Below are 23,895 nucleotides of genomic sequence, written 5' to 3'. Positions count from 1 at the left end.
TAGCCTAGTTGAAAAGGTTGAGGTGCTTAGGTTGCATATCAAGGTTGAAGTAAGAAATAAGAGTGTGCTAATAGAGTCTATACAAGCTATGATGCCTACCATGGAAATTAAGAGTTAAAGGCAAGAGGATTCTACCAAAGAAAAGAGAAGGGCTAATAGAGTTGTATCGATGTTGAATGTGCAATCACAAGAAGAAACAAATTCAATTGTTAATTTTTTCTTTGCCCATGCGATCCTATTTCATGAGGTACATTCTCCCTATTTCAAAAGAAAAAATTGAAAAAGACAAATGTCATTTGTTCTTCATATGCCCCTCAAAGAATATAGACTAAATATCTCCCTCCTTGATAGAGTATTCCAAGATGAGTTTGTTGATAGAGGACATGAAGCAAACTCGGCTAAATACAACCCACTAAATTATCGTAGATGGTTGGATTGATATTAAACATTGGCCACTCATCAGAATTAATAATTACATCTATAGCCAATTCTTATTTTCTTGAATCTATTGATTGATTTGGGTAACACAAAGATGTAGACATCCAAATTCAGATTTCAAGGGAATCCATAGAGGAGGTTGAGGAGGTTGAGGCCTCAAATGTTGTATAGATTGTCACCAACCCAGCATATGTTTTTAGATTAGTTGGCATGATGGTAGAGCCTACTTACAAACACATTTTTTGAAAGTCATGTCATATTCACACATTAAACAATCCATTGAAAGGCATTGGGAAGATATATAAGGTGAAAGCAATGGTGGCAGAAGCAAGTGATAAATGTTTATTTGCATCCATCACACCTTACTTGCTTTCTTGAAGACTTTTTGAAGAGGAATTCCTCAAAATTATGGAGACTAGATACATCAATTACTTTACCTTCCTAGAGAGGATGCTTGAGGTTAAAGAGTCTCTACAATTAATGATGATTAATGAAAGTGGAGTAGGTAGGTAGACACCAACACAACTAGAGATAAGAGTGTGAAGCAAAAGATCCTTGATCATGAGAGGTGGTCCACTTACAAGTAAATTACTAAATCAAATTTTTTCCTTTTTTATTTATTTAAAATTTGAAACTTTATGTATTTAACTTCGAATTAGAATTTGATCTTTTTTTTGAAACTTTATGTATTTAAGTTTGAATCATCTTTCGTGCGGTTGTGGTAGGCACAAGGTTGTCCAAACCAAACATCCGTTTCTTGAACTCCCTCAGATTGATGTGCCCGAGGTTAGTGTCGCTAATATTCTTCCATTTCGAAGTCATCCTTGACTCGAGAGGAGCATCTTTGTCCACTTGAAATTTCATCGTGCTTAAAATCTGCAAGAAAAAATGAAGCTTAAGCTAGAAATTGGTTCGTGAATTGAAGAAAATAGAGGTTGTGAATGGATAAGTGTTTGGAGATTTTATTTCATTTTCATACTTAGCCACAAAAAATGGATTTTCATATGTAAACTCTTCAATCCTAAGGATAATTGTGATTGCAATCCAACACCAAGTGTTATAACTTCAAAACTCTCCTTTTACTTAGCCAATAAAATGATTTTCCTTCACTAAAAATTCGAATAGATCCACTAAAATCACTTTCAATGACTAAGTAAAACTTAGAAAATGCAACAAATCTGCATTTTAAATTCAACTTCACCTTCGAATGAATTGGAATAAGGCTAGAAGTTTCTTAGAAAACTCAGAAAAATTAACAACTCTGCCTTATACCAGCTGATTCCACTCCAAAATCTGTGAATTCTTTGACAAGAAGCTTGCCCAACTGCAAGCAATATCAAGATTTTCTCCAAATAAACTTCAATCTGCAAATATAATTCTTAATGTTTTCCTCAGCTTGCTAAGGAAATTCGAACTTCTTGGTGTAAGAATGAAGAAACAAACGATGCATTTGTAATGAAGTTGATTTCATAATTGGAAACACGTAAAAACCATCCAACTCGTGTTTCTAAATTCAACTTAAATCTTAGGAAAGTTTCTCATCCAATTTCGAGTTGTGTTGTCATCTCTTTTAGTTTGAAAATCTTCTACTTGTGCAAGTTTCTAAATTGAATTTAGTCCATAAATTCGAACTAGGCTTATAAATTAGCATCTTCCAAAAAGTTTCTAATTTGGAACTCGGTCTCAAAATCACCTCAATCTGCAAATATCTTCTTTCCAATTTCAATTTCGAGTTTCCATTTTGATTTCCCAGCTCGTTGATCTTTGAAAATCTCTTTTTTCAACTTTCTAAATTGATTAGAAATTCGAATTTTAGGAAGATTTGATGACATCACTTAGCTTCTTGTTGCTCTTGTTTGACTTCCAAGAGTAGGGCGGAGTTTTAAGTGTTCAACTTCTTGCTTGGGCGGACTTTTGGAGGCTCTCTTCATGGGCGACCTTTCTCCTTCTCACCATGCATGGCGGACTTTTATGACTTCACCATCTTCTCTATCAAGTTTGGGCGGACTTTGGAGCTCTCTCAAGACATGGCGGAGTTTTGAACATATCACCAAGGGGGCGGAGTTTTCACTACCTTCTCAAGGCATAGGGCGGAGTTTTGAAGCCTTCCAAGGCAGACTTTCTCTACTCCACAAGGCATGGCGGACTTAAGGAAGGTCTCCTTGAGGGTGGAGTTTGAAGCTATCACCAAGGGCGTACTTTTGATGCATCTCCTAGGGCGGACTTTGGGTCTATCACCAAGGGCGGACTCTCATGGGACATCAAGGAGGGCGGACTTTGAAGACCACTCTACAACTGCAAGGGGGGCGGAGTTTTGAAGCCTCTCTAACATTGCAAACTTTGATCATCCCCATCATTGCACCTTGGGCAGAGTTTTAAAGCCTCTCCAACATGGCGAATTTTTGAAGGTCTTAAGGAGGGCAGAGTTTTGAAGGACACCATCATGGGCGGACTCTGATGCTACCTCAAGCAAGGCATAGGGCGGAGTTTTGTGCTCCCTCTTCATGTTCTCTTTACCAAGGCGGAGTTTAGGAAGGTCTCCTTGAGTAGACCTTAGGCACCTCTCCAACATGGCGGACTTTTGGACATACCTCCAACATGGTGGACTTTGAGAGTTGGCCATCAACATAAGGCAGAGTTTTGAGACACCTCCATTGCTAGCACCTTGGACGGAGTTTCTATCACCTGCCATAACACTCAACATCATCCATTAGCCAGACTTAGAAAGTTTTTGGAATATTTCAAAATTTCACAATTTAACCAAATTTAACCAGATTAACTTGAAATTTGAAATCCATACTCAGGCAAACCATCTGAAGCATCATGACCCTAAAATGTAGGAAACTAGCTTTTTAGGTCAAAACTTGGAAATTTTGGATCACGGTCGAAGCAGGTTTGTGGTATTAGTGCAAACCTTAGGTCCCCATTCCGAAAAAGTAAAAAGCAGGCATCCCTAAAAAATAGGGAAAACTTTCTAAAAATAGCCATACCGGGGATTGGGTTAAAAATGCCAAAAACAAAACTTCCTAAAAAATAGGAAAAAGCAAGAAAGTAGACTTTCTAAAAATAACAAGTTGTTCAAATTCGTCCAAATCAATTGCGATCTTCGTCCTTTGGCCTTTCTAGGCGCTCTAATGGTATCCCGACTCTTGTATTACTTGGTTTGCAAAAACTAACTTTCAAACTCCTGGACTTGAACTGTTCAAAATTGAGCAAGGCTTGGCGAAACTGAAGCAGAAGGCCACGAGACACTAACAAAAACCCTAGAAAGCAGGAAAAGAGAGGGTCCCCATTTGCAATGGGGCGATGTGTGAAAAAGGTCACAACACATATAGTAAAATATCCACTCCTCAAACATATTGGAGTGGGGGAGCCCCATGACTTAGCTGAGTAGAGTAACCATGTCTCCATATTCCTCACTGAACTCACTTTGGTAGACTTTCTTGAGGATCCTGGTGCTAAGGGGTCTCTTTTCCTTAAACCAATTTTCATTCATTTTTCCTTTGCATTTATTTTGATTTGTGTCATATACGGCCTGAGCCTCTTCCATTGTCACCACAATTGCCTCCTCGGGTACTGTTGACTCTAAATTTTACCTTGGAAACGAACAACCTTATGGGAAATTCAGTGATGGGGGACCAGTTGCGCGGGTTTCACTGAATGACCTTTGGGATTGAGAAGCCGGCTCTTCCTTATGGGTTTGGCAGAAAGGGAAAAGAAGGAAACTTCTAAAACAGTAAATCTAGACTATTGAGGCGATATGCCAAAGCATTTTTAGAAGGCATGAGCATGCAAAACCCAAGTACATATGATTTTAAAGCCCATTCAACAATCTACAAGTCTGAATCAGGAACATAGCCAAGATACAATTAAATTTCTTTGCAACATAAGGAAATACTTATCATGCATTTACCAGATAACAAGTGCAAAACATAGTTTAATCGGCAAAATCTTAGATAAATGTATTCCCAAAGTTATTGGAATTCTAATAGAACAACACAGAAAAGACCATCAAAGCATACTGAAAAAAGTATCACAAAGGCCGCAGGCACAGTTTGAATAACCTTCTCCAGAAAACAGTCATAGTTTTAAAAGGCTAAAATTCCTACTAAGCAAACTTAATTGTTCTTCTTGAAAAGTTTTGAACCCCCACTAATAGGGAAAAAAACAAGCATAAATAGAGCCCGCGGCTTTGGAAACAGCTCCCAAACATGCTAAAAAGGCATAACCACCACCAAACAGAAAACCATGTCGTGTCGCCCTGAAGATCACACCCAGCAAAACGGCCCCAAGACTTCACTCCCGACTTGCAACGATCTTCATATTGTCATAAACCGAAAAGATTTCGCTAACCGCAGAGGGCAAGCTAGGAAATCCTTTCAAACAGAAATGCACCCGCCAAAACATGACGGTGCCGGGTAACCGTTTGCTTACTGCGCTAAAAGGTGGGCCCCAAAAAGAAGCCCAGTCAGCAATGTCTCTCCATTTGTCCTTGTCGTGCTACTCCAAAAACTAAACGCCAAATACGGATCGAGGGAGTAACGTCGAGCTGACAATTGTCTTGTACGCCCTGCGCTGTTAGAAAACTGAAAAGGCAAAATAAGCAACCTGGTCGAAAACCTTAGTTACGGGATTTTAATGTGAACAGGTACTGGGGTGTCAAAAGCTTTTCTAATAGTTAGGGGTGAAATCCGCCATCACTGTCTCGTTTGCAAGTACCACCCTGCTATCCGATTGGTAGTGTTTGGAGCTTTCCACAACAAGCTCATAATTCTGGACAGCCGATGGGAATCCAAAGACCTATGCAATTCCACTCTCCACCATCTTTTTCGCTCTCCAGTGGGCATTTGCAGCATATACTTTGTCTTTGAACCGCTAGATATCAATGTGCCCAATGTCAGTGTTACCCACATCATCCAAATTACTTTGGACCTTTGAATCTTGCATCAACCCTTGATATTCATATTTCATCTTCTCCAACTTGCGGGGGTTATCAGCCTTAGACGTTTGGAACGTCCCTGGTGCTTCGATGCCTTAGAGGATTCAACCACCTTAGCAGGCAACTATCCTGCACACCAGGATGTGAATTACGAGGCAGTTTCAAGAGCGTAAATGAGATTAGCGGTGCCTAGCAACGACATTAACAATAAAATCACCAGCATAACGACGATAAAACAACATAATGATAAAATTAAAAAGGTTGCAGCTTGTTCCAGTTTTTCGATTTGTTGTGTGCTTGGCACGGTTTTAAATTTAAAACTCCGTTGGCTTTGATGCATTTTGCAGTTTTGAATTTGATAACTTAATGCATTCTGCGTTTCATACTTGTTTATCAAAAATGGAGAGGTTTTTCGGCATTTGAGGGTCTCTTTAAATAATGTTTTGAAGTTTTCTATTTTGGCTGCAAATCTCTAAAGTTTTCCAAGTTGGGTTTAAAAGTGCGATTATAAGTTTTGGGTATGCTTGTGTAGCCCAGGGTTTGATTTTTGAACCAAAATTTGTAGATTATAAATTGCATGTAAATCCTAGGTTCAACATGGCATTCATCAGTATTCTGAAAGAGAACTTTTTATCAAAACAAAAAAAAAAAATCAATGCATACTTGGAAGTGGCTGAAAATGACTTGCTTGCCACAGTTGCTTTGGCCGAAATTGCTTGATGATTTGAGTACGTCTTCTTTTGGCTAGCACCCTTGTGGCCTTGCAACTGGGTCTAAATCTGGTGAATAGAGGGTTTAATTTCACACAGCAGGATGCAATCCACGATTTTCTTCCCTAATGTAATTTCCAGGAAGGTAAAAAAAAATCCTGAAACATATTGGCTCATGTTCTAGGAATTGGGAGTCTTGGCAGATGAAGAAATGAATGCAAGAAAGATGCCTCCCCTTTCCTTTGAAATGGGCGAACTTGCTAACTCCCCTTTCTCAACCTAGCGCCAAGTTATTTTACGGGAATAATTCGACGATTTCAAGGAGAAATGCACAAAAAAACGAAACGCCTTCCTCTTTTTCTTTTACACTTCAATTCTGCCTTGAGTCGCTATGGAGGGGGAGAGGTTTGGCGATTTGGGCGAAAAGTGCAGGACGTTGGCTCTAAACAATTTGAACCTCCTCCATTATTTCGTATTCAACTTAACCTTTCACCGTTTCAGGGAGAAAACTCGTCGAATTGGATGCGAATTGCAAAAAAAGTCTTTGATAATTTCATTCAATCCCGCTAAGGAAAAACTTCGGCAAATATGGATGAAAAAAGTAAAAGCGCTTTTCCTCCTTTACTTCGTATTCACCTTAAGTTCACGCTTAGCATTTAAAGGGGGAAAGTTCGGCAAATGAAGGCTAAAGTGCAAAAATAAACACTTTATGTTTGGCGTCTAACTCCTTCGAATCCCCCCCCCCACTTTTTTTTTTCTTTTTTATTCTCTCAACGTAACATTGCACCACTTTAAGGGAAAACTTCGGCAAAATAGAAGCAAAAGTGCAAAATGTTTTAAAACGCCTCCCTTTATTTTGTTTAATTTGTCACTTGGCCATTTAAGGAAGAAAACTCGACGAATGAAGGTTTAAAAAAACTTTTGCACTTTAAAGTACATAGTCCTATGGCATCTCCCCTCTTTATGTTGTTAACTTAACACTTAGCATTCAAAGGGGAAATTTCAGCGATTTGGGCAGGGGGGGGCAATTGTGAAAAGGCAATTTAAATTTTGAAGCTTATAAACTCACTAAAACCCCCTTATATTTCACTTTTGGCATAATAAAGGAGAAAATTGGGCATTTTAAAACAAAAGTGCAAGATGTGCGATTGAGGCACACAAATCTACCGAATTCCCCTCCTTGTTTGAAGCTTGACTTGCACATTGCCATTATAGGGACATTCTCAAGTATCTTGCCCTTAAGGACTTGGACTTTGACAAAAAATTGAAATTCTAGCCTGAACAACTCTCAAGTTCTATGGCGTCTATTGACCATAACCTCTCCTTCTTTTGCCTCCTGCTTTGTCAACTAGACAAAATTCCTACTCAAGGCTTGGACAAGGCAAACAACGAAAGGGGGTCCCTATCGGCGACGGGTAGTGTGTACAAGGCACAACACGTATCAGGTGAATACTTTCGCGAAGTCTTATTTACCCTTTTCCTTTTATTTCCCATCTCCTTCCTTCGCAAAAATGCCCCTTGAAAATTCCACACCAACAAAATTCACTTAAAAATGTCTTCTTTATGAAAAATGTGAATTATCCTTCAAATTTGATTTCTAAAAAATGAAAAAAATGTTACAAGTGTCGTTGCCGTTGCACCAAAAGATCGACTTGTTAATGCTCGATACAACCACTAGACTTATTGAATTCACAGGAGTTGTTTAAGCCATGTCACAAACCCAAGCGCTGCACTGCCCAACACAAGAAGACCAAGGGCGCACACCTTGCAAAAATCCCCCCCCCCTTTCCCCGTGCAAGCGAGGGGTTTGAACCTATGACCAAGCTCTGATACCAATTGTTACAAGTGTGGTTGCCATTGCACCAAAAGATCGACCTGTTATGCCTGATACAACCACTAAACTTATAGATTTCACAGGAGGCGGTTAAGCCATGTCGCAAACCCAAGCGCTGCGCTGCACAACACAACGAGACCAAGGGCGCACACCTTGCAACAAAAAAAACGTCTATATTTATATGCAAACGTTCATAGAATTTTTTTTTTGGTCGATAGGGGGTTCTATCGAATATCGGCCGTTAATATAGCCCATGTCGGCTATTAATATAGGCCATGTTCTATTGAACATGGTTGTTACAAAAAAAATTGTGTCAATCATGTTCGATAGAACATGGGTTTGATCGAACCCCTTTCAATCGAACATATGTTCTATCGAAACTATTTGCTATACATCTCCCCCCCAATCTCCCCAAATTTTTGCAGATTTCTGGCCTTTGAAGCTCTGATTGAAGGCTCAAATGGAACAATCTTGACAAACCCAAATGCATGATAGTAGTTTTCAAAGCAAGCTTTCCAATTTTTATGATTTTAATATATATTGAGTTTATTATGATTTTTTTTTTTAGTTTAATTAAACATAGGTTTTTCACCAAACATTAACTTCTCTGTTCAACGCTTATGGAAAAATAGTAAACTAATGAGGAAAAATTCTGAAAAATATCTACGTAATTGGAATTGAAGTCCTCTTTCCAAACAAAAAAATAAAATAAAATTTCGATACATACACAAGTAGTTATTTGTTACCAAATGAACCTATGTCAAATTATAGTTAATTCAACTTCAAACCTTAATAAAATATGAAATATTGAACATAATGTTATGAAACAAATTGCAAACATTAGATATTGATGTTACAAACCTAAATTCGAAAGAATCACATTTTTATCTATTATAGAAAAAAAGGTTATGCATTACCAATTGAGTATCACTTTTTAAAAATGCTGTTACTGTTAAAAACTAGTTTTCGAGGGAGAGAAAAATGGATAAAAGTTGATTCCAAAAAATTTCAAAAAAATATATTTAGAATCTACATACAAATTGACACAAATCACTAGTTTACATCATCTACAAATTCCTTAAGGTTTAGCAGTAATAGGTGTCCGAATGTGAAGTTTTTTTTTTAAATTTTATTTCACTGTCAAAGCTGGCTAAAAAGTGTAACCCACTATTGTGGGATCACCTATCATGTCAAAGTGTCGATCTCTGCAAGAGACAAATTTATTATGGGTGATGGATTGTGTTGGGTGAAAGTTTATTATTGTGTTTGGAAGGTTTATCATGGACGAAGGCTTATGAAAGTGATTATTGTTGTCAAATGCATTGTATCCTTTAAGGTGATGTCAAAGATCCCATTGGAAACTAGGTTGAGGATTACCCCTAGTTAGACATAGGACCATTTATTAAGAAATAGGTCAGGTGGACTGACTTATGGATATGGATGGAAAAGTGGTGACACTAAACATCAACCAATCTCATGCCATGAAAGGTTTGCCAAGGATTTATTTTGGAGGGTGGGTGGAAGATGAATTTTTATTATGGAGAAATGTATCCTCAAGTTATTATGGATGTTGTGGAAAACCAAATAGAGTGACAATAGATGGAAGAGCTGTAATGTCCCCACTTTGGAATAGAATTTAATAATAAATAATAATAATATTATTAAAATAGAAAAGAATAAAAATAAAATATAAAATAATATAATTAAAAATAATTAAAATTTAATTAAGTTAATAAATGGTCAAAAGACATGAAAGGAAAAGTTGTGACTCCCTCAAACATGGGATATAAAAGGGAGAAGAGAACCTCATTTTGAGAAGGGGATAATTTGGGAATTAGAAGTGCAAATCTGATTTAAATAAGAAGTGCAGATCTGATTGTGAAAGGTTGCGTCCCTTTCAAAGGGCAGAAGTAATGAAGAGTTGCACTCTTTCAAAGGGTGCTAATGGTGAAAGGGTGTGTCTCTTGCCAAAGGGCATCCATAATGAATAGGTGTGACCTCTCCCTCACATTGAGAGATATAAAGGAAATGAGTCAAAAGCATCTAGTGACATGATCATCGATCAGATCAGATTAGAACTATTATTAAGTTATAGGAATTGGCAACCTCCTAGTAGGAGACATTATAATGGTATCCGAGCAATGATCCTACCATCTTGCAGGGTAAAGAATCTAAAGATGAATCAATGAATCATCATAGTTAAGGAAAAAGAATCTAACAATATGTGTATTCACATGTATGCTCCGTGTTTGCAGATATCCATGTGTATGCTTTGTGTTTTCAAGTGTATGCTCCGTGTTTGATTCATATCTGATGTGTTTGTTTGCTCCATGAGTGTCTATGATTACTATAGACATATTTATTTAGGAACATTGTATTTGAGGTCATAGATGTGTGTCATGCTTCTAATCATAAGTTTGTAACATTAAGTGATATCTATGATATTGTGCAAACCATTTAAGAAGTGATGCGAGACAAGGATGAGAGAAAGCTTGTCTTAAAATTACATAATTATGAAATGTATATGTAATTCATATTATCAATTGTATGAAGAATATCCTATGATGCATATGTTGAGCTAACTGCCATGGTAGTAATATAAGGAAGTACAAAGAGGGAGAACGGTCATGAGGTCCTCCTCTAGGTAGCCCACCTCATGGTAGTTGATTGATGGTCCCATGAGGCCAAGTGGGTGTAAGACGGAGTCCACCGCTCTTGGATTTAGAGGGGAAGGATATTCAGGACAGCCTATTGTATCTTTCCAAACTCTATCATAGTTGATTATTAACAAGGGGATAAGGATGGAAGTGATGAAGGGGAACAATGATAGGATACCTCACTAGGTAGCCCACCTCATGGTAGTTTGACCGATGGTCCCAGGAGGCCAAGAGGGCTCTGGCTTTCACTCCACTCTTGGGCCTAGGGTAGAGGGTCTCTTGGACACCTCATCATTCCTCTTACTTCCACTTTCTTATGATTGAGCTCCTATAGGGAGTTGGACCAAACCCTGGTTAAGTTAATTTATGCTTAATTATCTTTCTTTAGAGATTTATATTATTAGTTCCAATGGTTTCCTAACCTATTGTAGGATCTCAATCAGGTACGCATCTTGTTCCATCTGTAGTTTTACATAAAATGGTGATTTAGGGCAAGAACTAGGGTTTTTACAAAAAAGTAGCAGCTTGTTTATTCTATGAGTGTTTTGAAAGCCATTTCATATTGGGAATCGTTTTTAACATTCCATGATCATTGCTTGAGGACAAGCAATCTTGAGTAGGGCGGATTGTAATGTCCCCACTTTAGAATCGAATTTAATAATAAATATTAATAATATTATTAAAATAGAAAAGAATAAAAATAAAAATAAAATTAAAATATAAAATAATATAATTAAATATAACTAAAATTTAATTAAGTTAATGAATGGTCAAAAGACATGGAAGGAAAAGTTGTGTCTCCCTCAAACATGAGATATAAAAGGGAGAAGAGAGCCTCATTTTGAGAAGGGGATAATTTGGGAATTAGAAGTGCAAATCTGATTTAAATAAGAATTGCAGATCTGATTGTGAAAGGTTGCGTCCCTTTCAAAGGGCAGAAGTAATGAAGAGTTGCACTCTTTCAAAGGGTGCTAATGGTGAAAGGGTGTGTCTCTTGCCAAAGGGCATCCATAATGAAGAGGTGTGACCTCTCCCTCACATTAAGAGATATAAAAGAAAGGAGTCAAAAGCATCTAGTGACATGATTATCGATCAGATCAGATCAGAACTATTATTAAGTTATAGGAATTGGCAACCTCCTAGTAGGGGACATTACAAGAGCAATGACCTACTACACATGACACCTATAAGAGGTTTTCACCATGGTACTTATCCAAGGTGCCACCAAAGTGGTTTTCACTATAGGGCAGATTTTTTCTCTTAACTTCTAAGTTTTTTTGTCACACAAGACAACTATTTGCCAAGTTTTCATCAAGGTGACAATTTTTTTTGTTGATTTCTCGAGGATCACATGTAAAACTTGTGAAGATGCATGTTGTTGATAGGCTATGGGAGTGGTTTACCTTCAGGAGTAGTAATTTGCTATATGTCCGATCCGTATGTTGTTGTGACAATGTAGGGACCCAACAAATTTGGTGCAAATTTTCGTAACTTTTCTAGTCTGTTAGATTCCTTTGATTCTCTTTTAAGACCAAGTCACCAACATCAAAATGTCAAACTCTAAAATTTTGTTGCAACTATGATGGAGACAATTTTTATATGCTTGTAGATGGTTTAGTACAGTTTTGTGTCTCTCATCCAGTAACTCTAACTCATGTAACTTGGATACTCGATATTGTTTGTCATCGTGAAGCGCTGCGTCGACACCCCCAAGAATGGTTACTTAGCATCAATAGGAAGAATGGTTTTCGACCAAAGACGAGGGGATAAAGTGTTGCACCTGTAAGAGTGCATATGTTAATTCAGTAAGTCCATAGGGTTAGGTTAAGTTGGATGTGCTAGTCACAGGCAACGTCATTGACAATCTTTTTGAGAATTTTTAGGATAGTTTTGTTAGACACCTTAGCTTGACCATTACTCTAAGGATAATATGGTGTGGTGAAGCGGTGTTGGATGTGAAACTTGTCACAAAGCTCACAAACATCTTGGTTTTTAAAAGGATGACATCGTTCCCTGCATAGCATCTAGTCATTTAAAATAACATTGAGATATGCATCCTAACAAATACAACAAGTGTGACAAGGGTCGCTAATCATGGGGGTTCCCAGAAGTCATTCGATTTAATCAAGCAATTGCATAAGAAAATCTATTTAGAATTACCAAGCAACTTACACCAACTTCCAGATTCATAATCAATACATAAGAGTCACATTGTGAATCCAAGGAAGAAAAATAACACCATTGATCAAGTAGCACTTGGAACTAAAGGAGGATGATGAGCAATAGCACTACAAGAGGACACAATGTAATAACATACCTTAATTCTAACATACAGCTCTCCCAATAGGTAAATCAAACCAATATAAGAACATGCTAGATTTTCTTTATACTTACTAATAATTAAGCAAATTCATAACCATGTAGGTATAAAAATGATCACCAATACAAATAGGAATAGGATCGACACCATCAAACTCACTCTCTAGAATTAATCATAACTTAATATTGGTTAACCACTTTCAAAACAAATTAATGAATCATAAAAGTTATCAACCAATAGGGTTACAAGCATATTATCATGGATAATAGAAGTAAAATAAATCAATTGGTTAACGAACTCCAAAATAAATTAATGAATCATAAAAGTTATCAACCAAGAGGGTTACAAGTATGTTATCATGGATAATAGAAGTACAATATATCAATTGCTAGAATATTAATATGGCATGATTAAAATTAATTAATAACATGAGAGTTGCTAAGCAAGGAGAATGTGATTGCAACATAGTTGGGCTTTAATAGTGGCAAAGAAAAAAGCCTTGCCTTAACTTATTTGTACCTTTGCAAATCCTTGATTATTAGGTCCTTCATGCCAACCTCAAGTGTCATCCTCACAATGCATGTTGAAAAACCCTCCATAACCTCTACATCAATGTACTTGAAGTTTTCTGAAAAGTAAAAATGATTTTGCACTTATGATCAATAATTTCCCAATGGGTTCAAATTTTTCTCTTCCTTTATTTTTGGATGGCATCCTCGGCCCTGCCCATGGTCTCATATATGTAACCCATCGGTGTTGCTCCCCATCTACCATGGGCAACACTTTGAGCAAAGGCTTTGACACCTAAAAATAAACTAAAATTGCAAGTGAACAATTCTAAAATTTGAACAATATCTTGTTGTTAGAATTTAGAGAAAATGAAATTAAAGGATACAATATAAAATTTAAATTGAAGTTTGAAGTCACCGTGGTGATCGTTGTAGTTCTTTTCAAATACATCTTAAAAAATTGCCTCTATGACCTTTTCTCCATCAGCCCTCTTTGAAAATGAATCCAGCCATGTTTGGCTCACAAGCATCCACTTCAAAGATGTTAGCAAGGTAGAAATGCTTTGCAAGGTGAGGAATTGAATTGCAAACTGTGTCCACATCTGCTGCATAAGCTCCTTTCCCTTGGTTTGATCTCTCATGAAGCTAGGAACCCAAGGGTGATTGTAGATTTATATTGTGATGTTCTTTTGCATTTTCCACTAGGTGTCTCACCCATTCAAGTTTTCCCATGTCTTCCTAGAGAAGTTCAAGGCAATCGGCAGTGCAAAGTATTCAACTTGTACCTCATTTTCTATACTCACATCTAGCACTATCTTCTCCAACACAATACTCAGACTCTTTGCATATTTTACATTTTTTGAGTTGTCTATGGACCTCAAGAACATCATGTCATCTTTTGAAGCTTTAAGAAATCTGAGTGTGTGATTCCTTGTATTTGCCCACCCTTGTTGCTAACTATATAAGCCACAACTCCTAAAACCTACAGAGCAGACTGAAGCAATTGAGCATATTCTAAATATAGAAAGAGCTAAAAGAAGGTTGGCTATGGCAATTCAGCAAAATAGCTAGCAGCCTGGCACCAAATCCCCTGCTACTCAGAAAATAGAAAGCTCTGTTGAGGTCACAATTAGGGTAGGAGAGTGGAAATATAACTTTGTGGTCTCTTCATGGGATTTCTGGCCCTCACTCGATATCTCAACTACATGAAAGTACTCACCTGGAGGACCAGGTTACCTTAACTGATCTTTATGCTCCTTCTGTCTCTAATCCTGAGGGAGGGACAACTACTTAGTTGTCATGATTATTTACTCATAAGTTCATTTTAGCAAATATGTTTACAGAATGAGATGTCTTAGCACATGCTAGGTGCAAAAAGCATATGGGTTATAATAATCATAAAACAATGGTCAACAAATATGTTTACTTTTCAGTAGTACCATTAATTCTATATTTTGCATGTTCTTAGTTTGGCTCTTTTGGAGCTGCTGCTTCCTTCATTGTAATATGGCTGACACAGCAGAATTAGCTTAGCATTTGGATGCAGTTCGCTCAAATGCTGGGCCCTTTCTAAATAACTCTTTTTCTCTTAATGCAATTAGGTCATTAATCATAAATGATAAAAATGATACTGTGGTTGGGAACATTCAATAGAAAGGATGGAATTCCTTTGAGAAATATATAGGAAAAATGTTCTATTTTCTCCATATTATAAAAGTCTCATTGGTTCTTTTGAGTTGATTTTCATACTTAAACAGAATTTGGATTTGCAAAAATGTTTAAGCCATTTAACATTTTAAGTGAAGGATGATTTGGTGTGTAACCGATTTCCTTTCTTTCTTTGTAGTGCTGTCTTCCCCATGTAGAGCTTGTGGTTTTTGTAGTTTCAACTACAGGCCAAGGTGATCCTCCAGACTCAATGAAGGTATTGATTATTTTTGACGTTTTGTTTTCTTAAAAAGAGATTTTATTTCTAACAGATATGTTATCTTCAAAGCTTCTTCCTTTTCATTGATGTTACAGGAATTTTGGAAGTTTTTGTTGATGAGAAGCCTTGGTCACCAATGGTTAGAGAGAACACGTTATGCTCTATTTGGACTTGGTGATTCTGGGTATCAGAAGTTTAATGTGAGGTTTTTCTAGAATCATTTTGTTGCCTTTCTGTCCTAAAATAGAAATCTTTAACTTTTTGATTACTCATCAATAGAAAGCTCCAAGCAGGCATTCTTATTTATGTAATCAGGTTTTATGTGGATAGTAGCAGTGATGTGGTGGATATTCTACATTCAGTTGGTGTTTTATGCAATGCATAAAATTATATGGTGTTTTGTCGGGATACCCATATTTCATGAGTAGGGGCGACACTCATGAAATGTGGTTAGATAAAGAGTTGACTCAAAACTATGCAGTTGAATTCTGATAAAAGACTATATAGTGGAAATTTTATTTTATATTATCATGTTTCTTGGAGATGCTAGAGCACATTTTGTCTCTCTCTTTCTATTGACTGCATGTCCTTTTGAGTGGCATTGTTCTATTTTGGTCTTAAAAATAATCTCTCTCTTTCTGTCTCTCTATCTCTGCCGCCCTCTCCATCCTCCCTCTCCATCCCTCCCTTCCTTTCCCTTTCTTTGTGAGTGCTTCAGAGTGCAGATTCATGGTAAACAAACTAACCTGGTATGACACACAATGACATTGTGAACAGGTTCTTTTTGATGGATACAACTGTGTCACAGAGATATCAGCATCTCTGCCTTTAAGCTGATTACAACAGGTTGAGTAAGCATGCATCAAACCAGAATTCTCCTTTGGCTGAGCTGCCATGTCTATCAAAATCACCTAGGGATCAAACCTGACCCTCACTGTGTTGAGTATTTTGTCATTGATGTCAAAGTTGTTTGCTTCTCTTTCAGACACAGAAGATTGGTTTGCAAAACGAATTGTGCTGCCTGTGTGTGTGGTAAAACTTTTTGAGTGTCAATGTCAGCTTGATGGTTGACACTTCACCTGCCTGGATGGTTGTCTCAACTAGTCATCATCTGCCACATTCAGGTGTGTTCATGCGCTTTGTGCAAACGAAACCATTGATAGCATAATACACGTCTTTTAAACAAGTTACAAGTTCGTTGAAAAAAAAGAGTGGTGCGGTGTCTGACAGGAACATTGTGTAATTTTTGTATATGCAGTAAGGCTTGAAAAATGATGACAAAGTGTTTTATGCAAGATTACAGGCGTCGTTTTTTTATATTTTGAAATGAATTGGTTGTATGATTGATTGAATGAAAGATTTTAATAACATCCACGAGGCTCAAGCAGCCTATGGGACCCATGAATAGCACAGAGACAACAACCAACACTAGGACTTAGTGTTGTTAAGCAACTGTAGCTTCTTTTCCAGATCAGATCTTCGGTGGTGGATCTTGATCAACAAATTTGCAGGTTTTTCCAACCTAGCATCTTCAAATAATGTGCTTAATTTGTTAATTTTTAAGATGTCTTCATAATTCATGCGGATGTCGTTATACGCTGAGTATTCCATAATAAAATGCCATTTTGTCTCGACTACTTCTGCATTGAAAAAAAGGCAAACCCTTTTTTCCCACTCTTCTTTAGGTATCATCCATCTGCCTGTTTCACATCTCAAGTGGTGAGAACTTGTCCTTAACTGCGCTATCAACATTTTTGCTTTCCATTTAATATTGGCTCCTATGTAGCTCTTTTCCTCGTGATCTCCCATTGGGTTGAATTCTTTGATATAATGATCTTTTTCCCACCCGTTTTCTTTATTCCATATACAATGTCTGAATTTTTCTCACACATTTTTTTATTTCCTTATTAGTGATTGGGCATTCTATCATGTGAATGTCCCATTTCTTCATCCATTTGTCATTTTGTTTCATCCATGTCTTCTTCCAAATTAGTGATTGAAACGTATGTATGCCAAAAACCGTTTTTGGAAGTTAGATGTAATCAGTACCTGTTTCATTCCTTGCGAGTAATGAGTTTGTATTTCTGATTTGGGTGCATGTGTTGTTTTTAAAAAAAGGCTGAGCCTATTTTTGTTTAAGACTTTTTTTTTTTGAGGCAGTGTGTGTGACAGAATGGATTACCAGATAGGTTATTCTGTGGCAGATGTTATTGGGAGAGGTAACTTTGCGTATTCTACAGTCGTGTTGAAATTGCGGCTTTTAGCAGCAGCCTTTGGTTTTGATTAATAAAAACGCCTTTGTCTTCTTCGAATTTGTGTGAGAGCGATTTGCATCCTTTCTTTTGGAACATATATTACCTCCCAAGAATGAGACACGTTTCTTTTGAATGATGGGTGGGGTGTTAAAAAGAATGGCTCGTTTTCTTTTAGCGTGGTAAACAAAAACCAATAGTGATGTATCGTGTTTTTTGAGCTCTTGTTCTTTGAAATACGCCAAGGCTCGTATTTAAAAAATGGGACATATTTTACGGGTGTGATTTTCTTTTTGATTTTAAGGCAAAGGCACGAACTAAAAAAGTGTGTTGTGCATTCTATTTCTGGTAATGATAATACTTTTGAGCCAGTTTTGGAGTGGTTTTATAACCTGCTCATGTGTGAGAAGAAAAGATATCGAGTGTGGATTTTATGTGATGGTATTTGGTGTCAACATCGTTTTTTAATGAAGTTTCTTCTAGGTGATGAGCTGTAGGGTTTTTAATTTAGGGGAATGAGTGTACATTGGATTGAGCTGGTTTTTGTTAACATGAAGTTTATCATGATAGCTGCATAATTTCTACGTGCTAGAACATGATTTTAGTATGTTTTGTGAACAATGAGAATTTTCTTGAAAGACAATATCAATTAAGTACGAAGTATCTTGCAGCAATTGTAGTCAAGCTGTGTATGTCATTAAGGATGCAAAAGAGTATTCTTTTTGTATAACATTTTTGTGGTGCATGCTGAACAAATTTTTTATTAAATCTCATCAGAGTTGGTGCTCCTACTAAGGTTGGTGCTTCCATTAGTCTGAGTTGGTGGTCTTGACGTGAGTGGTAGCTCACTTCTGTAATAGGGTTGGTGCCCATTTGTTTTAATGAACGTTCTTGATGCCGTGATCTTTTACTCGAAAGGGTTTTTCACGAGATAATTTTTGTGTCGTCTTTGTAATTATTTGTTCGGCTCTTTTCAACTGGCTCAATTTGTTTAAAAAGTTTTTGAAATACCGATTCACCTCCCCATCCCTCTCAGTATTTCTGAATTGGTTTTCACATTGTACCTTCGTGAATTTGCACCTTGGTCGATGGTGTTTCTGAATTAGTTTTCACATTGTACCTTCGTGAATTTTCACCTTGGTCTATGGTGTGACACACCGTCATTCTCACTAGTTAGGCCAACCCTTTTGGTGACAAAATATTATTTTAAACTAAACATGTACTATAAATAAATACCAAGCAAGAAAATAGGTGTGCTTGTAATGAAAGTAAAGTCAAGTTTATGGATTGTTGGATATGTGGAAATATGTACACATGCATTCAAATACACAAGATATGCTCATAAATTCAACACATTATGGATGTATCTGTGAACATGAGTTTCCATGATGTTGTCCGCCATTTTTTAAGTTTCTTATAATGATAACATCGTGGATTTAGAAGCTATTGCTAATCTATTACTTATTAAGTTATTTCCCAATATTCAACACAAATAATTTTGTATTTTCAAGTTATAATGACAAAATCTTCTTGTTATTCTAATTTTTAATCATATGATTGCAGAGTGTGATCCTTTGCACCCTTTGCACCCTTTGCACATAGTAATGTAAAGACTGAGAAAATGATTTTTCTCAATTTCAGTTGGTATTGGGGTAAAGGCCTTGTTGATTGGTATCGTAAGGCTTCTGTATGGTACTGTGAGTGCAATAGCCATATGAAGAGTGATTTTATCATAAATAACTACAAAAGCTAATGGCATTAAATTGTTAAAGAGCATGAATATGTAAGGTCAAGAATGAGGATTCAAGCCCTATGGAGAGTCTTGAGAGAATATTTTTATCGTAGAGGAAATTGCCATTTGTTTTAAACATTCTTTGCATAGTCTCAAGTCTGAAACATGTTTCTCTCATGACTACATCTTGTTTATAAAATTATAGGGAGAAAGAAAAGATTCACCATGGCATATACAAGGAAAACTTTATGAAATAAGGAGCAGACAGCAATGTATCTTTTCAGATTTCATCTTTCCCTTCCAGCTATATAGAGAGTCTACTTGCCACAGTTGCAGATTGATTCCACTTGTCGCTCATCGGAGCATTGGTTTGTAACTTGTTAGGAGCATTCTAGAGAAACAGGAGCATTCTAGAGAAACAGGGAAAGCCAAGATTCTTATGTAGAGGTTCCATGGCTTTAACAAGGATCCTTCATCTATTTTGTATGCTATCTTTGATTGTGGTGTTTAAGCATTTTGTAATTAATGTTTGGATTCATTTTTCGTGTCTCATATGTCTTTGTTTTTTCATTCTTAGGTGGTTCATCTGTTGAGTATTGTAGAATTAATTGAGTTATTAGGTCTGTTGTCTAGGGTATTAAGTACACCCAGTCAAAAGTTTGTTGGTCTAGTATTGTAGAATTAATTGACTTACCTTGGACCAATTTGTCCCGAGTATTTATTGTTGTCACAAAAATTCGCACCCTTGTCGAGCTATCAACTTAGCAACCTTGTAAAATATGGAAACAACCCCAAAGTGTGGAACATTGTGCAAGGGATTGAATCTCTGGAGAAGGCCGATTTCCTTCCTAATCTAGGTGCAGGTGTTGAACTGACCCAACACTTCAAGTCCTACTTCTAAACCTACTCTAACAGCTTGTAGGAGAAAAGAGGTGAGAAAATGCAGAAAGTGAAGAGGTGATGCACCAAGATAAGAGATGTCTCTCTCCTCGCCCTTGAATGACACAAAGAATCAATCAAAATATCTTGGAGATGCACAAACTTCAATTACATGAATGACACCAAATGCATGTATGGAGGTTAGGGCTTGTTGAAAGTCAAAAGGGAAGAAGATTTCCCTCAAGTCACTTAAAAACAAGTTTTTAGAAATTATATGTGAGAGAAAGCCATGAAACACACAATTATCATGAAGGTAAGAAAACATACACAACATTCATAAGTTGAAGAGAGGCAAGAATGATGATTTTTATTCATTCTTAGGCCAATGGCCAAACTTACAGTTGCAAAAATGCAAGAAATGTACAAGTCTTCAAGAGAAGTGAAAGAGTAGAAGTTAGCTCCAACTAGCAAGGAGAGAACCCTTTATAATGAGGCCTAACAACTTATTTATAGCAAACTGGTCACAGAGATGAAACCAACGATCAAAGAGGGGAAACCTTGACTCTAATGTGTAGAGGAGAATATCAGTTTGAGAAGATAGGGAATTGCCTGGATTTGACATGATTGTGCGTGCAAGAAACTTGACCATACCCTGACAAGGCAATTCCAAGAAGGAAAGTACATTTGGAAGGTGGATTGCTTGACAATCCACGGTCGGAGCATGCAATCTTGACATGAAAATCATCAAGCAACCATAAATAGGCACGACCTTGGACTCCACTTGATGGCAACCTGCATCGAAATCCAAAACTTGGCATTGGAAGGGATTTCAGATTTTGGAGTTTGGGGAAACAGTCTAACACTTATCAAAAGAGTAAGGGTTAGACTAGTTCCCCGAAATCCGAAACCCGAGGAAGGAGGGGATTTCGAATTTCGGGGTTTGGAGAAATAGTCTAATGCTTATCAAAAGAGTAAGGGTTAGTCCAGTTGCACGAAATCCAAAACTTGGCATTGGTAGAGATTTCAAATGTTGGGGTTTGGGGAAACAGTCTAACGCATATCAAAAGTGTAATGATTAGACCGATTCTTTAAAATCCGAAATTTGACAAAGGGATTTCAGATTTCAGGGTTCGAGGAAACAGTCTAACGCTTACCAAAAGAGTAAGGGTTAGATTAGTTTTCCGAAATCCAAAATCTGACATCCTTTAAGGGAGGGAGAGTTGGTTAGTGGACCTCGAGGTATTGAAGGCAAGATGCAAGGATGGAGGGAGAAGGCAAGATGCAAGGATGGAGGGAGAAGGCCAGATGTAAGGATGGAGGGAGAAAGCCCAAAGTCTGCCTCATGACAAAAAGAACACTTAAAGGATTTTTTTGATTCCCTGACTTGGCGCTTGATCAACTGGGGTAGAACTAGTCCATGGAACATATCTCTGATCAATTCTCACTGACGGAGTAAGGGTGTCGTAAAATGACAACATTTTGGCGACCTCTGTGGGATGTTTGCCTGCTAAGCATGAGATCCAGAAGTCTTGAGCATCCATTGGGCATCGAGTCACTGAAAGGACCAAAAACATGTGCATGCCTACACTTGGAGGAAAGCGATGAACTAGAGCATGCATCCTCTTAAGGAGAATGTAGCAGGTGCAAAAACACTTATGAAAGCGAAACAACCTCTAATCTAATATTTACATTGTCATCACCCTCTTTAGAAGCAAGGCTTGAGATGAATCCCATGCACTGGGGTTGGAGTAACTTCAACATCAATCTTGGAGAGAGGAAATGCATTAGCCTCCTTGCAATTGGTGATGATATATGGACCACTCCAGATAGCATCAAACTTGGAGCGTTGTCTGACTTTGGCTCTGTCTACATTCCACTTGAGAACTAGATCTCCCTCTTTTAAAATCTTATTAGTAGCCTTTTCGTCAAATATTCCTTTTGCCTGCTCTTGATGAACCTTTAGTGTATGCATAGCTTGGTTTCTAACTTCCTCTAGCTCCATTAGCTCAGCTAGCCTCATTGCCATGGCATCATTTTCTATTATTCTAGCTCATGTGCTAGTTCAAGAGAAGGTAACTCCATGGAAGTTGGGAGTCATGCCTCCTTTCCATATACCAACATGAAAGGGGAGTTACCAATTGCTCTCTTGGGTGCAATTCTATCAATCCATGTGGAGTTCTATCAATAGAAACCAAATGTGTCTTCCATATCATTTACAACTTGTAGAAAGAAATTGTCTGCTCTAGAACATTTTGACCTGAATTTCCTAATCTTTAGTGACATAGAAGTGACTTTTTTTCTTGCTTGAAATCTTTACAGCTGCTTCCTTATGCACTGAATGAGTTGAAGCAGTCTATAATGCAAAAATGATCACCTGTGGAATTTAATAGCAATTTGTTTTCATTTTTTTTGTTGAATTCATAATGGACAATTTTGTTCAAACCCTAGTTGGTGAGAGTCATGGAGTCCATTATCTTCTCATTTTGTCTCCCACGAGTCCACTATGGATTTGCAGATTAAATTTCTGTAATTTTGCATTTTCTGATCAGCGTACTCAAAGGTTTGTGCGGTGACATTTATAAGGTGATTTTACCTACCATTTTACTTATTTGAGTCATTATCCTCTATGCTTCCCATGTGTGTAATGTTCTGGACCTGTACGGTGCAGATCAACCGTACGGTGGAAGGGGACACTCGTGCGGTGACTGGGTGGACGTACGGAGGGAGAGGAAGACCGTACGGTAGGGGATGGAGAGCACGACGTGCGGTGTAAATGCCGTACGGTGGAGTGAGGGGAGGCGTATGGTTTAATAGCCGTACGGTGATGTCAAGCGACCGTACGGTGGAGCCCAAAGGGTTGTACGGTGGTGAGGAGGGTGTACGGTGTGGCCACAGGAGGCCGTATGGTCGTGAGGGAGGTGTACGGTGGGGCCAAAGAAGGCTGTACGATGGTGAGAAGGGGAGGGGTGCTAGTACGATGTGTGGCTGTGAAGATGCAGAGGTACGGTGAGCTTCAGCGGTTGTGTGGTGACCTTCTGGAGTAATGGATTCTGAATATTAGGAGTCCTCCTTATGCATGTAAACCAGTTTAACAGAGATGCAGAGAAAGTAAACAATGATAAAATTCAAGATTTGCCAGATTCAGAACATGTACAATGACAGAACAGGGTGAGAGGTGAACGTCACTGAAACTGTAAATACCAAATAGGGAGGGTCTTTCACCTCCGAAATGGCGGATAACATAACTCCAACAGGAATTCGCACAATAGAGAAAAGAAACCAAAAATTCGCATACCCACAACAATGACTAACATGGCCATATATATGGGCTCAGGGAAACTTCCCGAAGGGTTACAAACAGGCCGACACGACCAACCAAAACTTGTCTAATCTAATTAAATAAAAGGGCCTGAAAGATTTGTTATTAAATTTGGGGCCTTACAACAAAATAACTAGATTTATTATTTAATTATATCGGGGACATCACGTAGTTCTTGAGATAACCCTCCAGCCATTTGTTCACAATCTCGGTCTGTTCGTCTGTCTGCGGATGGTAGCTCGTGCTGGGCGATAGTTCGGTTCCGGCCAACCGAAATAACTCCATCCAGAAGGTACTCAGAAAATGGCTATCCCTGTCACTGACTATGTTTTGCGGTAAACCATGTAGGCGGAACACCTCACGGAAGAACAACTCGGCT

The 23,895-nt window shown here is 37.7% G+C and overlaps 1 protein-coding gene across 3 annotated transcripts in view; it reads left to right on the top strand.

Moving 5' to 3' along the window:
• LOC131060730 (NADPH-dependent diflavin oxidoreductase 1) overlaps positions 1-23,895 on the top strand; it is a 263,737-nt gene that overhangs the window by 47,381 nt on the left and 192,461 nt on the right. For all 3 annotated transcript variants that reach the window (XM_057994083.2, XM_057994081.2, XM_057994082.2), the window contains 2 exons: positions 15,254-15,331; positions 15,430-15,534. In XM_057994083.2, the coding sequence (XP_057850066.2) occupies positions 15,254-15,331; positions 15,430-15,534 (183 nt within the window). The remainder of the gene's footprint in view (positions 1-15,253; positions 15,332-15,429; positions 15,535-23,895) is intronic.

This window comes from Cryptomeria japonica, chromosome 10 (assembly GCF_030272615.1).
Source record: "Cryptomeria japonica chromosome 10, Sugi_1.0, whole genome shotgun sequence".
Taxonomy (NCBI): Eukaryota; Viridiplantae; Streptophyta; class Pinopsida; order Cupressales; family Cupressaceae; genus Cryptomeria; species Cryptomeria japonica.
This window is presented reverse-complemented; position numbering and strand designations above follow the sequence as displayed.